The sequence below is a fragment of the Aulonocara stuartgranti genome (assembly GCF_965226115.1).
Source record: "Aulonocara stuartgranti genome assembly, chromosome: 8".
Lineage (NCBI taxonomy): Eukaryota > Metazoa > Chordata > Actinopteri > Cichliformes > Cichlidae > Aulonocara > Aulonocara stuartgranti.
This window is the reverse complement of record NC_138959.1, coordinates 19,524,083-19,539,670: the sequence shown is the minus strand read 5'-3', so window position 1 is coordinate 19,539,670 and position 15,588 is coordinate 19,524,083. Positions and strand designations below refer to the sequence as shown.

Genomic DNA, 15,588 nt, shown 5'->3' with positions numbered 1-15,588 from the left:
CTGACATGTTAGTTTATAATCCTTCAGGATTTACAGAGATCAGAGAAACTCGGAAAAAAAAGTCAGCTGCATAATCCAATCAGAAGTCATATCTGAGGAGGGGAGCTTGAACATCTATGCATATTTTATCACATTTCCAACAACTCATGCATTCATAACAGACAAGTAGTTTTACAGGTAAGAGATTCACCTCACATAGGAAATAAAATGCTGTTTCAGATAAACATTCACACCAGTTCAACTAAAAGAAAGATTTTCAAATGCATTACAGATGTGGACTGATTGTAGACTGGCTTGCTCATGCAACAAAAGCTCACTAATACTGAGATCCAGGGTCAGCAGGCTCAGACCCCCACTGACGCTGGCAAAGGGACCATAGCCTGATTGATGTCGCTTTCCTTCCTCCAACTCCCCAACTGTAGAGAAAAAGAGGACATGATGTGAGGAAAAAGGGAAAAAGGAAATGGATTTTGTTGTCTGGTGTTATGATTTTTGACACTTTTTGGTCACTTGGGATATAAAGCATGAGTGGCCTTTTAAATGTACAAAACTTGCCTTGCAAGAAAAGTGTTCTGTTTTTCTGGGACCATGGTGCTCACTTCTTTTTTCTTTTTACACTAGAGTGTACTGGATCTTTCACTTGATTTATCACCACCTCTGCCACTTTCTTTCCTTTGTCTCTCTTTTACCTGCATAAAATACAGGAACTGCTTAAAATCTGTCTAGTGTTCAATATCAGATTTCTTCTTTTATATTGTTCCTTCCTGTCCTGGACTCTTCCCATGTAGCTGCACGATACCCCTAAACTGTGTTTTTTAGTCATTTATCAGCTAGACCTTCACTTTTTCCCCAATCCTCTATTTTACTGGGATAAAAAGATTCATATGTGATGCTAAGAAAGCATTACTTCAGTAGCACAATTTTATTCAGCTCTAAGCAACCATCTCTCTTCATATTTCTTGTCTTGTGGTTATCAGTCAATGGAAATGCAGTAACCTGATTTATCCTACCGTTCTACCATTCTTATCTGTCTTCCTCTGCTATGTTGCCCACTCATCTGACCTTAGCATGGTAATAATAAGGCGGAGGAGCTTGAGTAGAGCTGCCTCAGTCCGGTCGATGTAGTGGATTGCAAGTACACTAATACACCCACAGCTGCGCACATGAATGAAGGAGCGAGCACTTTTTGCACTGTTTATCTGATATTTTTTTGCTTGGTATTTTCAGCCAAAAAGACTGAGTTATCTCCTTTAAGAAATCTAAAAGAATGTGCCTGCTGCCCTCACACTTTCAATGAACACAGGGTTGGACATGCTAGCTTTAAAAAAAGACTGTTTTTAAAAAAAGAAAACAGACAGTTTATGCAGTACCTTTACAATAAGGGTGCAGAATTTTGATCAGATCAACATATCACATTTGTTCAATGCATACAAAACAACATGCAAAAATTATTATTTCTTACATTCCAGATATTATATATCTGGACTATTTCATCTATCTATCTATCTATCTATCTATCTATCTATCTATCTATCTATCTATCTATCTATCTATCTATCTATCTATCTATCTATCTAATATAAAGAAAATTTTCTTTAATGATTAATAGAATACATAAACCTTTGATTTTATATATTTCTGTTGCATTTTTTACTTTTAATGAGGGCAAATGATTTTTTTAAACACTGTGTAAGTCTCACACAGACTTTCTCTTATCTAGCAGAAGTGGGCAGTTTGAAACAGGAATGCTAAGTACTTAGCATCCAAAAATAGTCACCCTGCAAAGTAGATGGACACTCTCAGTAGCTACCACCTGCCTTCCTGTTTATTTATTGATGGCTCTGTGTTTTCTGAAGCTTGACTGCTGGGGACGGTGGGAGAAAACGAAACTTGGAGTGTCACAGATGTGTTGATAGCTGTCTGAAGGAGATGCTTGATGTGGCTTGATGAACAGTGTCTTACAAGGAAAGGGCTCCTTTACGGATATTAGTGTGACAGGTAAAGAGCTGCTCCAACTGAGCACTTGACAAGCTTGTCAGAGCTTGTCCAGGAGAGCGTTTTGGGATTTGTGAAAGATGTGACAGCCAAGAGTGGAAAAAAAAAGATAATTTTCTTTATTTTGGCTTTGCATCTATCATAGACCACAAAAGATGAGCCAAAGATATTGGAGTTAATAATGACCCTGCACTGGAATCATTTTGATTGGTAGTGACCAGAATGGACAGGTTAGAAATGAGTAAATCAGAGGGACGGCTCAGGTCGAACAGACTAGAGAGAAAATAAGAGCAGCAGAGCTGAGACAGTTTGAACATGTGCAGAGGAGGGATAGTCGATAAACTGGACAAAGGATGCCGAATATGGAGCTGCAAACCAGGAGGAAAAGAGGAAGACCCCAGAGAAGATTCATGGCCTCTCTGAGCCTGGTTCTGCTGGAGATTTCTTCCTGTTAAAGGGGATTTTTCCTTCCTACTTTTGCCAAGTGCTTGCTCATAGGGAGTCGTGATTGTTGGGGTTTTCTCTGTATTATTGAATGGTTACATTACAATGTGAAGTTGCTTGAGTTGACTTGTTGAGTTGTGTTGTTGTGATTCGGCACTATATAAAGAAAACTGAATCATGATGTGATTTGATACAATTAAAAAGTCTTGTTTATTTTATTAGAAAGGGGGTTCATCAAATATAGGGTATATGTATCAATTTTGTTGTCCACCATTGAACATAAAACTATCTGCTGCATTATAAAACTGTAATAACAACTATCTTAAAATTACTTATAGTATAATCATTTCTTATTTTCTGTAAAAAATTGAATTGCTACCCTAAGTATTTGTGGGTGAATATAATTACATCATAATTTCAGATTTTGGAAATTATGCCCTTAGCAGGCCCTTATATAAAGTGCTACCAAACACTCTCTATGACGAGTAAGTGTCACAGCAGTGTTTTCTGTTGGATTTTACTTATATTTGATTAAATTCCCCTCAAACTGTGTGTAATTATTTCCTGGCAAAGGCTTTTCCCTGCGAGTAGCAGGATAAGAGAGAACTCCAAAAAAATAATAATGATGACAATGAACTAAAATGAAAACAAAATTACAGCTTCAGGTCCACTGTGGATATTTTGGCTCAGTCAATTTCAAGGTGTGTGACAGATAAAACGACCGCCAGTGAATGGCTTAAGGTAGAAAACTAAATCTCAGTAGCTCAGGCTGTGCTGCATGTGAGGAAGAAGGAAGTGTTACTCAATATTTAAACGTTTAACACTTTTTATTAGAGACAACAGTGTTTAGGAAGGAAAATAACATCTTAGAGCAAACGTCTAAAATTCACAGCATTAATATACAGATTTTTTTCTCCTCTGGTTGCTTTCTGGGTCATGTTTTGACCGTCACATTTCCAGCTGTGTCCTTGGAGGTCCACAACATGACCTTTAAGGTGAACACCCCTCCCTGGCTGTCATTGTGAATACAGTGAGGGACTAAGAATTATTATTAGTTTGAAAGGGCAGCTCAGACCACCTCTATCCTGTGTTTGCAGGCAACTGCGAGCAACAATAGTAACTTAACATTTAAAATTTAACAATCGGTGATGCAGTGTTATTTAATCACACTTGTTAAAAATAATCTTACCATGAAGTGTTTTCCCAAACAGTACAGTTTATTATATTCAACAACCTTATTTCCTAAATGTTTCTGTCTGCAGATCTGTCATGTAAAGCTTTTTGTGTATGGTGAGCAGCTCAAGCCGGTAGTCTTTTTTTCTACATGTGCTTTTATTAAGCACTAAATCAAAATGATAAACATACAAAAACATTACTGATGCTAAAGAATTGTCACGCTGTACCCACTGGGAGTAAAAATAAAAATAAGATGTAAGCGCTAAATGCTGCAGTTCCTCGTATGTTCACAGCCTCGTACAAAAATTGGTTTACGGTAAGTCCATATTACTAAATTCCCTCTTCATGTCAACTTTGAAGGTTAGTTTTTATGTATAATGCTGTACAACCTGTTTGCACTGCTACGAGGCTTAGTAAATAAGATCTGAATAAATAAGGTTGTGGCCATTTTAACTGAAGGTGTTGTATGTAATTCAAATATCTGCTGCTGCAGGGGAAGACACTTCAAGGCAGGATTCACAAGCTTCAGCTCTTAAATGTGGGCGTTCCTGACATTTGCTCATGTGATCGTCATGGCAATAACAACCGACCCTCAAAAAAGACAAGCTAAAAGGAGCTTCAATCAGCAGGTAGCCAAGTTAGCTGCCTGTTAGCAACAGGTTGATTATTTGCAACAATCAACAATGAAATGCTACATTTTTACACTTAATGCTCTACAGTGAGTCTTTTATTATGTCTCCCTCCCCTCATCCCAACTGGTCGCAGCAGATGGCTCCTCCTCCCTTAGCCTGGTTCTGTTGGTAGTTTCTTCCTGTTAAAAGGGAGTTTTTCCTTCCCGCTGTCGCGAAGTGCTTGCTCACAGGGGTTTGTTGTTCGCTGGGGCTTTCTCTCTATTATTGTTGGGTCGTTACCTTACAATACAAGTGCCTTTAGTGAAACTGAAATAAAACTGAAATGAGCTGTACAATGAAATCCTGTTGCTCTCTCAGCATATCTGCATAGCATGATTTTATTTCCACAGAAATTCCGGGTCTTTCTGTGTGGAGTTTGCATGTTCTTTCAGTGTTTGCGAGGGTTCTCCCCGTGTACTCCGGCTTCTTTACGCAGTTAGTGGGGTTACGTTAAGTAGTGATTCTAAATATCTGTACGTGTGAATGTAAGCGTGCATGGTTGTCTGTCTCTCTGTGTTAGCCCTGCATCATATTGGCTACTGCCACCTCTTGCCCTACGGTAGGCAGGGATAGGCTCCAGACTAGAGACTGGATGCATGAATTTCATTGGCAAATGGCTGCGCTGACATGACACGAATGCTGACACCTGTGCTGCAACTCCAGAGGTTGAATTTTCCCTTAACTTTCAGCATGAGCGAAGTGAAGAGGCATATCAAAAATTCAGTTCAGCAACACTTGATGTCACCCCATTCAAAGAAAATGAAAAGCGAGGGTGCTTCACCCGGAAACACACCTGTGCAAATTCTGCTTTAGTTGCTCAGAATGTTGTTTTAAATCTTTTTTTTTTAAACGTAAACCAACATTGACAGTAATTTCCAGTAATTCTCTGTCACTTGGTTAATGTCACAGTGGTAATCCATCTTTTGTACACAGTCTATGGGATCAACATGTCAGCAACTGTGATCAACTGACTAACTCTAAAAACTTGATCATGTACAGTTTTCTATCCTTGATACATCTTTTGACCACGTAGCTCCACTTTTGGGTTTCCTACCCACAAATCTGAAAGTGAGAGCCACGGCCCTGGAGCATATCAAAAACAAGATTTATGTACAGAAACAACATCACCGTTTTCCAGCATACCGCTATAAAGCCATTCATAACCTGCTTTTAGTGAGATTTAAGACTCCAAGGTTTGCACTTAGAAGCTTTTGAAATGGCTCTGGCAGCCGCAGCTCTGTGAGTGGCGAAGGCTCAAATGAATATCTGCAATACTTTCATATCGGCACCCTATTGTTCAATGTCAATAATATCAGACTTCAAAGACAAGACTCCTCGCAGAGAAGATGAGGTGAGGTGACCTAAGCAGGCGAGAAATCCTTTTAATACACTGTTCTCACAGCTTTTGATTAAAAGGCTCAAGACAGGCGATGAAATAAATAAATAAAGAAGGTTAGTGTTGTATTCACAAAGACAAGGCAGGGCTTTGATCTTGAGGAGGAGTAACCTGGGAGCAGGAGACAGCGTGTGCGTGTTCCTGTGCACTTAACTATATATGTATGCATGTGTAAGACTTTGTGTGAGCAGACCAAATGAGAATGAAAGAGCGGGATCTCATTAATTTCCCAGAGGAACCCACCCGAGGGATTAATAAAGTTCTATCTTATCTTATCTTATCTTATCTTAATATGAGTCCCTTTGTTCCACTAGAAGTCAGAGTACATAGAAAAAAATTACATTCCCACCCTTTTGAGGTGACATTGTAAAAAGTTTGGTGCTAGCATTTTCTCAGCCAAATCCCCACTCAGCAATTTGACTTCATGGATTAATGTTAGCTTGTAGGTGTGCCACCTGCACAGGTACTGGGGTAATACAGAGGACGCTTGAAGCTGATCAGGAATGCAGACATAAGCCCCCCCAGTTACATAGAAAAAAAAGGGAAACTTTGATCCACTTGGAAGTGTACTCTGTCAGGACTAATGCATGGTTTTTAATGCACCATCTAGCTGCCAACCACCGTGGAGCATTTAAAATAATCTGATTAAGCTGAGAAAGACTGACTGCCAGTGCACTTTCCTCTGTCGATGAGGAAAGTAATCCTATTTTCTGCTGTTTCTCTGTCATATGCTTTTCCACCTATCTGATCCTTGTCTAATTGACAAGAGCAGTCTCATAACCTGAGGGCTGCAGAAGGAGCAGCAGCACGGAACGCCATGTTTCATGTATCTCTCATGAGGACTGAGACCCACAGATGTGTTATGATGCTTTTATCCAGCCTGGATCTCATAACACAAACAATTACTAGTCCCTAAAATAATCTTACAGTAATATGTCTGGACAGACAAAGAAATTATACGTTCTAAATTGAAACAGGCACTGGGATGGGAATTGGAAAAGGATGTGTTGGAAAACAGTGATTTTTATTTTATTTTATTCTTTATCTCTCACTGCTCCAGGATTATACAAAAAGCAGTTCATAGATGCATAAAATACTGTATTTCAACTCAAATAATCAAAAATTCTTTATGTTTATGCTTGACTCTCTTCCTTAGCACACATTCATCACTATCAATGAAAGAAAAAAAAAGAAGTGAATCATATGCCTTCTGTTATTCCAGAGCACCAGGGAGGGAGTTTGGGTGAAGTATCCCATTTTATTGATTTTAATTCCATTAATACCTTATGACTGGCTGCTTGGCAGGCTCTCCCAGGCTAGTGGCCATGCACGTCTGTTTTTATAGTGGATTTGATTGGACATCCTTATCGGGTGGCAGCAGGCAGGAAAGGGGACTGGAGACCGGCAAAGATCCACAGCGCTGGCAGCCAGGCTGCATGTTTGAAACAACAAGCTTCAGATCAAACATGATCAGTGTAGGCTGCCAGCACAACCGAGCCATGTTTGTGCACTGCATTGTGCATGTGCTCATTTCTGCGTTTGTGTGTGATGGTGTGGGAGGGACACTCTTTTACTTTCCTGGCACCTGATGCATGCACACTGAACTCACGTCAATCCCAGCAATTAGTAGATTCAAACGAATGAATGGATTAAGTCATGCCATCACATGGACTTTTCCTCTGTATATATGTCCAGCACTCAGCTCCAAGCAGTGGCAGAAAATATCCGACCAGTGCGTAAATGCGCCGTGAGACTGTGCATTAATATCAATTTTGCCATGTATTTGGATCAAAGTCAGTGAGACACCGCCGTCACTGAAAGTCATGCCCTCGCTCTGTTTGCTTGCCAGTTCGCTGAGGCTTGGGCAATGTTGCCTAGTTTTCTCGTTGCGTGGAAACTAAAAGGCTGCTCTGAGTGAGAGCCCTGGAGTGAAGGGGCATTTCCACTGGAGCGTCGTAGTTTCCAGAGCGGCTTTCGCCGCAAGTTTGACGAGCTGCAGGAGGACTTACTGGAGGCGAACCAAAATATCGAACAAGTCGCTTGTTGGAAAGCGCACTGATCTGGTGGAAGATATTATTTTTGGACACTTGCCTAGAAACGCGCCATGGAAGGAAGAGGGAAAGCGGCAAAGACGTGAGTGTTTGTGTTTGTGATACTGGCCACGATGCATGTGTTTTTTGTTCTTTGTGATAATTTATGCAGCTAATCCCCCCCCCCCCCCAAAAAAAAACCAAAAAATAAAAATAAAAAATAAAATCGCCGTTTAAACAAAGATTTTAAAAACGTAGCTGCTGTTGGGAAAAGGCGCTTAATGATGCTGACTATAAGCAGGATGAAAGACAAACTTAACAAAGGTATCGGTTCCACGAGGTATCACCTTTATCTGCTTTCAGTTCATTTTAACCAGATGCTTGTACGTGAGGAAAACTGGTATTTCTGCAGGACCCGGTAGCCGGTTTAAGCCACTCATTTTAGCTCCTGTGATGTCAGCTGGTGTTGTCATTATCATAAATTAAAGTTTAAAACTAATGGCATCACCAGGCTGTAAAACTTTACGTTGAGGATTTGAAGATTCAAGTCAATCTTGAGGATACACTGATGAGTCAGTGACACAGTTTTCTAATCTCCAGCACGGAGTGAAAGCCATTGCATCAGAAGAGCTGGCTGCTCGGCAGTATTACTGTTTACTGTACTGCTCTCTAAGTCAAGTCAAAAAGATTTTTATTTGGAAATGGAAATCTACCGAGTGCAGTGTTTTGCTGCACGGAGCCAGAAAAGTGTATCCAGAATAGGGCTTCATGAGCTGAAATCAGTGAAATAATATTTGGCCTGCATTAAAAGGACCAATCCAAGTTAAACAGGCTATATCGAGGATGTTCATTTGTCCTTTCCTTGTTGCTGTTTACCCAGGCCGCCACAAATAACTGTCAGCTCAGGGGAGAGTGGGGTGAATTGTGCCAGTTTTTAGTTAACGTGACTTTAAAGCGAGGCCGTGACAGTAATGCTTTCAAATAAAATATGTACATATATTTTAGGATGTGGTGCATCCTTGGGCACAATCACTTTGAATCGGAAATATAGTATTTAAGAAATACAGCTTTCTGGAAAAAAAAAGTGGCACAGCATGCCCCTGGTGTGGGGTAAGTTGTGCCTTTGGAAAGAATACCTTGTGGTAAATTGTGCAACTGATTATAAAAGATTCTTTGTGCATACTCAAAAGCCAGTTCAAGGCATTTCATGGGACTTAGACCATAAAACATTGCTTCTAGTGCCTTTATATATTCTGCCAGTTCTTTCTCCTATGCTCATCAAAGACTTGATTGGCAAGTCCAGTTCTTCTCTTCTCACTGTATTGTTTTAATGTCATCCTGCATATGTTCATCCTCCTTGCCACCTGACGAATGGACTCCCCCTTCTCCATGTCCTCTAAAGGAGTGGAAACCCTGCCTGTCCTCCTCATTATAACTCCTTGGCATGATAGTCTAGTATTAATTGTTGGTCTGAAATTAAGATTGTAGTATAGTTTTAGTGGTAAACTGTAGAAATAAAAGCTACAATTACAATAAAATAATATATTTAAAATATTCATAATTGGGGGTGAGTTGTGCCACTGACACAGCTTAACCCAGGCTCCTTGGCACAAATCACTCCAACCCTACTATTTTGGAAAAAATGCATCATCCAGCAGTTTTGAACTAACATCATGCTAGCTGTGTGGACACAGTGTAGCTTGTCAAAGCATTAAAACATTTGTGCAATGTTTTCAAACTTGTCTATAACTGCTCAGACAAATCAACCGAAAAACCTTGAGCCTAGAAATTTTACTTTGAAAACCGAAAAACTGTTGTTTTCTTAACTTAAATGTGCTTAATTCTCATGCAGTGTCGTTCCCTTCTTTGCAGGATAAGTGAAATGGCTGACTGTTCAAAAATGTGTGGTCACATGACCAATTTCTTCTATGGTTCCCTAGAAACAGGGGGTGGCACAACTTCCCCACTGGCACAAATCACCCCACTTTCCCCTATTTAAAATTCACGTGGTGTTCGCAGCTGCCGCAATAGGCTACTGTTGTGAGACTACACACAACAGACACTAACATATATGAGATCTTAATGACTCGGATGTCTGGGTGTGTGTGTCCACGTCATTGCTCCATATTAAAATGGTCCCAGAGTGTGCGCAGGCCTGACAGCAGTGAATTTAGGAAGTGAGAGATTGACCTGTGGCTGCAAAAGCAATGCATTTGCAGTGCCAGCTGCATCGTTATTTATCACATTACGTTAAGAAGACTAACTGTTCCTAGAATATTTGCATGCATGCAATCTTTTGCAAATGCATTACAGATTTTTCTTAATTTTTTATTTTTGCAGACCTGTGCCCCACCCTGCTACTCATCCAGCTTACACCATGTCTACTGTCTTGATCTTATTTACAAGTGTCCCTTGCATTTTCCCTCTCCTGCCTATCCTTTCTCTTCCAGCTGTCTTTGTCAGCTGCCTCTTTGGCTTACTAACATCTGCCCTTTTCCTCGATCTCTCATTAGTGTCACGCAATGTTCTCTGTGCTGTCACTGCAATGTTACCCCTCTCCTTAAATCGTTGTGATATCATTCTTTCTCTCACAACCCTGTGCTTGTGTGTCCAATTTCCCCGTCTCACCCACATGCTTTCCCCATCTCTGTCACCAGCCCTTTTACTTCTGCTCCCCCATTATCTCTCAGCCAAATACCAGGCTGGCATGCTATGTGATGGGAAAAGTACTGCCTTTACAGAAGCATAACACTAGCCGTACAAGACCCTTAATTTCCTTGGGTTTTAAGCTTTTCTGTCGTGCTGTTTTACGTTCTCGTACACCCTGCTGCCACAGAGTGCAGAGGGAAATCCTTTGAAAGTTGCTTTGCCTGGCCTTGATGAAGATGGATAAATGGCATATCTGAAGGAGGCAAACCGCAGCAGTCAGTGCTTAATAGCACAAGCTTCGTCTGTGCTTTGCATCAGTCTCCCCAAATGGCTCATTACTGAGGTTGTCTGACACTCATTTGTTAACTAGTGTGCACTGAGGGTTTTAGCTGCATCTCATGTACACACCACCAGTGCCACTACTCCCAACCCCCCCAGTCATGTGATACTTTGAGGTACTTAGAGATCGATTTCATTTTTAATCTTGGTAAGTGGATCTTGCTCAGTCCCTGACCATTTTGGAGAAATTAAGCAGCCTGGTGAATTCTTCTTTCTCTTCAAACAAGGCAGATCATCACATTGTCTGTTTAGTTGTTTTGGGGGCATTAGCATTTACCTCAGCATAAGGATTGGGTGGCCAGCGCTAACGTTACACTGACTTAAGGAGTTTTTCCTGAAGAGGATTAGTAACAGGATAGGAGTAAGCCCTTATCAGCTATTAATGAAGTGTGTTAAGGTGGGTTGACCTGCAATTTTCAAAGACTTGCCTACAAAATATAAAAGTTTTATCATTTACAGGACACAAAGACAAGCTCTTATCTCTGTGTTACTTGCACTTCCCAGTAAAACTAGAACATGTTAAATAAAAAATCTGGAAATGTGACAAAAGACGTTAAAGAAAAAAAGTTAAAATGTAGGTGGAGTTATGTTTTGTTTAGAACATTTTTTTCCCTCTTAGTGTCACACTACTATGTTAATGCCCGTCTATGTGTACTGAAATAGCCCTGCACTGCAGGGATGTCAATTATAAAAGAGGCACAGTGACAGCAAAGTATTTTCTTAGCTTGTTTATTGTGCTGGGATGAAGGGAATCTTTGATCCTTTGAGTTTCTTGGAAACACCAGTTGATGCCAGTTGGCAACACGCTGAAATGAGCGTACAGTATTCCCGCTGCCTCCACAGTGCAATTAGATAAGCTCCTGTTGCTCCCTTAAATAACATCACCGCTTCTGAAGAACATTTACAATCATCAGTGTTTTACAAAAGAAACGTTTTTCACTGTACAAGGTGCTCTTCATTTCTTGCTTTCAGAAGGTAAACTTCCCACAGCCTGTGTCACTTTCTGTTGTTTTTTTATGCAACAGGTTCAACAGTTACTGGGGAGGTTGACGTGGACTTCAGCCCTCAGCTGAGGTGGTCCTCCCTGGAGCATGCCCACCGTATCCCACAATGTCCCTTCTTGCAGACTGGCTGCTACGCCACTCGGTGGTCATGTGTTTGCTGCTGCATAGTTTGGTGCTAATGACCTTCTGCTTTCATCATGCTGCCACAAGTTGCTCCAAGAACTGCTACTGCACCGAGAGCGAGAGTGGCGGCAAGACGGTGCGCTGCAGCAACCTGCAGCTCACAGAGATCCCGCAGGATATCCCCAATGACACACGACGTGTCTACCTGGATTTTAACCTACTCACCACAGTTCCAACAAATGCTTTTGCCGGTTTAACCCAACTGGTTGAATTAGACCTTTCACACAATGAACTAAGTGAGTTAGAACCAGGTGCGTTCAGAGGCCTCGGCTCCACGCTACAGTTCCTGGACCTTTCTTCTAACAAGTTAGGAAACTTGACCCCTGATGCCTTTGAGGGGCTGCGAGCTCGCGCCAACCTAACAAACAATCCGTGGCACTGTAATTGCAATTTGCAGATGGCCATGCCTCGTGTGGACCTGGAGCCTGCATCACTGACAGGCGTTGTGTGCCACACTTCAGAACCTGAGAAAATAGGAGTTGAAGGACTTGCCTTCCTGTTGGCACCGGACATAGACCTCTGTGTGGAGATGAAGAGGACTACAGATGTGGCCATGCTGGTTGTTATGTTTGGCTGGTTCACCATGGTCATCTCCTACCTTGTCTACTATGTCAGGGCTAATCAGGAGGACGCACGTCGACATCTGGAGTATCTCAAGTCACTGCCCAGCAGACAGGGCAAGTCAGAGGAATCTTCCACCATTAGTACTGTGGTGTAGGACTGATGATGGAGCTTTGCGTGGGAACTGAAATGGTATCCCACAACAAATAGGACTGAGGTACTGCCCAGCTGTTGTCACGGAGCCAAGTTGGGCAATAAAACATGTGCCTGCACAAGAAAACCAGGCAACCTAGCCCAGATGAATAATTCATGTTTCAGCAGCCCATTAGGATTTTTCGTTGGGTGAGTTGATGGTTTAGTCTGCGCGCTAAAGAAGTAAAAGCTGTGGCATCTTTTTTCTTGAACTCCAAACATGGGGATACAAATAGAATTTATCCAGTGGTGCATGCACATTGATGTACCTCTCTCACAAACAGACAAGTGAGGAGGAAGCATCAAACAGCAATGTAAACTGTAGGACAAGGCAACACTACAGTATGGAACTCTGTACATCTGTTTCCCATTAAAGTCCTTACAGTATTCACCACTATAATATAAGTGAAGTGTTGTTTTGGGGGGTTTCTTATATTGAACTGAGCTGAAAATATATACAGCATTTGGAAAAGTCACTCTTTTGCAGATGCATCACTTCTCATGTCTCCCTGCAGATGTATGCACAATGAAGCAATACTCAGTTATTCTGTGATGAGTTTGATAGCAGCTACAGTACCAGAGCACCATATCGATGAGAACAGTCAACGTCCACCTGGCTCTACATGTAGGGAGTACTTCACAGAAAACTCCTGCTACCTTATGCCTTAAACAACATGTGCATTCAACACGTGTGTGTGTGTGTGTGTGTAGGAATGTCCTCTGGCTATAACTGCATATAAAAAGACGTGCCTTTTTCTGGTTGTTAAAGATTTAAGAGGATAGATTTGAGAGATTTGGTGGTTTATCTACTTCTTAACAAGCAACCTTTGCAAAGTCATGACAATTATAGCCTACATGATATCACAAACACATTGAAGCTCTGGAAAATGTGCTAATCATATATCATTCTCAGGAAAAAAAAGATTTCAGGAGGTAAGAATTTGCAATTATTTGTTATTTCATATCCAAGCTTCTTTTTTTCTTAGCTGGTCGGAAAAGCCCAAACATACATTGCTTTTATCCTTTTACACAGAGGAATCCTTTATGATACCTGGTTATCTAGTGTCTGCTTTTGTACTGTTTTTCATATTCTCTCAAGCCTTTAAAAGGCTCCCATGGTGCCTGTGGGAACCATATTGTCTGATGCGGTCACTGGCATGGGTTTTCAAAATAACATTTATGAGGCCATGACCTGCTGGGTCCATTTAAAGAGCTGGCGGGGAAGTGAATCTCCGATTTCACCAGAGGATGGAAAATAGGAGGATGCATTTGTATCTCCTTTGATGAAATCATGTTTTTGTTTTTTGTTTTTCCTGGTATAGAAAGGTAAGAATAGCCCAGTGCAGTGCTGAATAATGAAATTTGATGTTGAAGATGAGGGGAATGGTTTGTCAACAAGGGCTTCCCTGTGTCGGACACACAAATTGCCTCTAGAGCAGAGCAAGACCAATGAATGATTTATGGTGGCCATAAAAACACTTGAGCAGAAAGACTGGGACTGCACCCTTCATCTTCTATGACCCAGTTCTTGAGGAGAAATTGAGGGAGAATGCCACAGGGGATCATCTGCCCCCATCTCTACAGCCCAGCTTACTCTTGCTTGGGTAAAGCACTTTCCAAATGTCCTTCGGCTGCTCATTGATGGTCCACAGAAGTTGCAGTAAACTCTGAGCCAGTTCCATCTCATTCTCAAACTCACTTTCCCAAAGGCAACCCTGTGCCTGTAAGGAATAGTCTGACAATTTAGGAAATACTCTTTCTTGATGGGGGATTGAGATCAAAAACTGGGGTATACTCCAAAAAAACAGCTTAAATAAATAAGTTTCACTTTTATATATCGATTGATTTATTAATTACCTGTACAAAAGCTAAAGTACCAGATTATTTCTTGGCTAAGATCTAGGGTTAAATGAACATGTGCTACTAAATGTATTTTTAGACAGTCATGCTGGGGCTATGCTATGCTATGCTAAGCTAAGCTATGCTAAGCTAACGTCAGGGGCGAGGAAAAAATCGCTTCATACCCAAGTTATGAAGCGGTTCTTTAAGAAAAGCTTAGAAAAGATTGAAAGTTTCTGGGGGAAAAATACAAATTTAAAGGTGGTTGTTGGTGTTACATGCTTGAGTAACTTTTTCTGTTAGCAATATCTGATGAAGAGGCTTCATGCTCCTGAGTTTCAGGAATTTGTTACAGAAAACAATCATCTCTTTGGATTTAATCTTAAAGAAACCCAGGTACAGCCTCCCACGATGAGCAGGAGCTTCAGCTGCACTGAAAAATAGATGGTGTACCTCCCTGTGACATTTCCTGTCACAGTCACTCACACACACACACAAATAGTGATCTCTCCTACCCTCTTTCCTCCAATAACACACTCTCACGGTGGCTTTGAAACCAGCCACCGTAAAGGGAGCCTAACTGCAGGGGGAGATAAGCATTAAACTAGTAGCAGACATGTGTCTCAGTAGCTCTTCCAGCTAATATAAGTGAGTGTGTACATTCGTTCGTATCAGAGGCGCGGGTGCATGGCGGGTTTTGAGGGTGCCGGTAATGCAACACCTGTTCCCCATGCACACATAAATGTTGCTGAGGTTAATTTAAATTTCAGGCCAGCTCAGCTTGCCCCGCCTGCTACCTTGGACACGTTACACTGGTGTGAGCATTACAACTGCTAGGTAATGGGACACAAACTAGGGGATAAGGTGACTCATCCAATCCCACAGAGCACAGCGCTGTTTGGGATTGGGTTGCAGGTGAAAATGTTTCCAGGTTCTGAGATCACATAGTCCCCGAGTGAGGACCTGAGTGGGCACCTGTCAATTTGCTTTTTTAGCCAAAAAGGTAAGTGACACCTTCAAGGCTTTATCTGAGGAGACCGTCAAGGACATCCTCTGGGTAAGTGTCAATATTCTTTGAGGCTGATCTGAAGAGACTTTCAGGAGACATT

At 41.3% G+C, this 15,588-nt stretch overlaps 1 protein-coding gene across 1 annotated transcript; it reads left to right on the top strand.

Moving 5' to 3' along the window:
- The first annotated feature begins 7,099 nt into the window (after positions 1-7,099).
- On the top strand, positions 7,100-13,067 carry lrrc3ca (leucine rich repeat containing 3Ca). The gene is made up of 2 exons (XM_082543087.1): positions 7,100-7,815; positions 11,726-13,067. The coding sequence occupies exon 2, from the start codon at positions 11,811-11,813 to the stop codon at positions 12,603-12,605; it is 795 nt and encodes a 264-aa protein (XP_082399213.1). The 5' UTR covers positions 7,100-7,815; positions 11,726-11,810; the 3' UTR covers positions 12,606-13,067.
- The last annotated feature ends 2,521 nt before the right edge of the window (positions 13,068-15,588 follow it).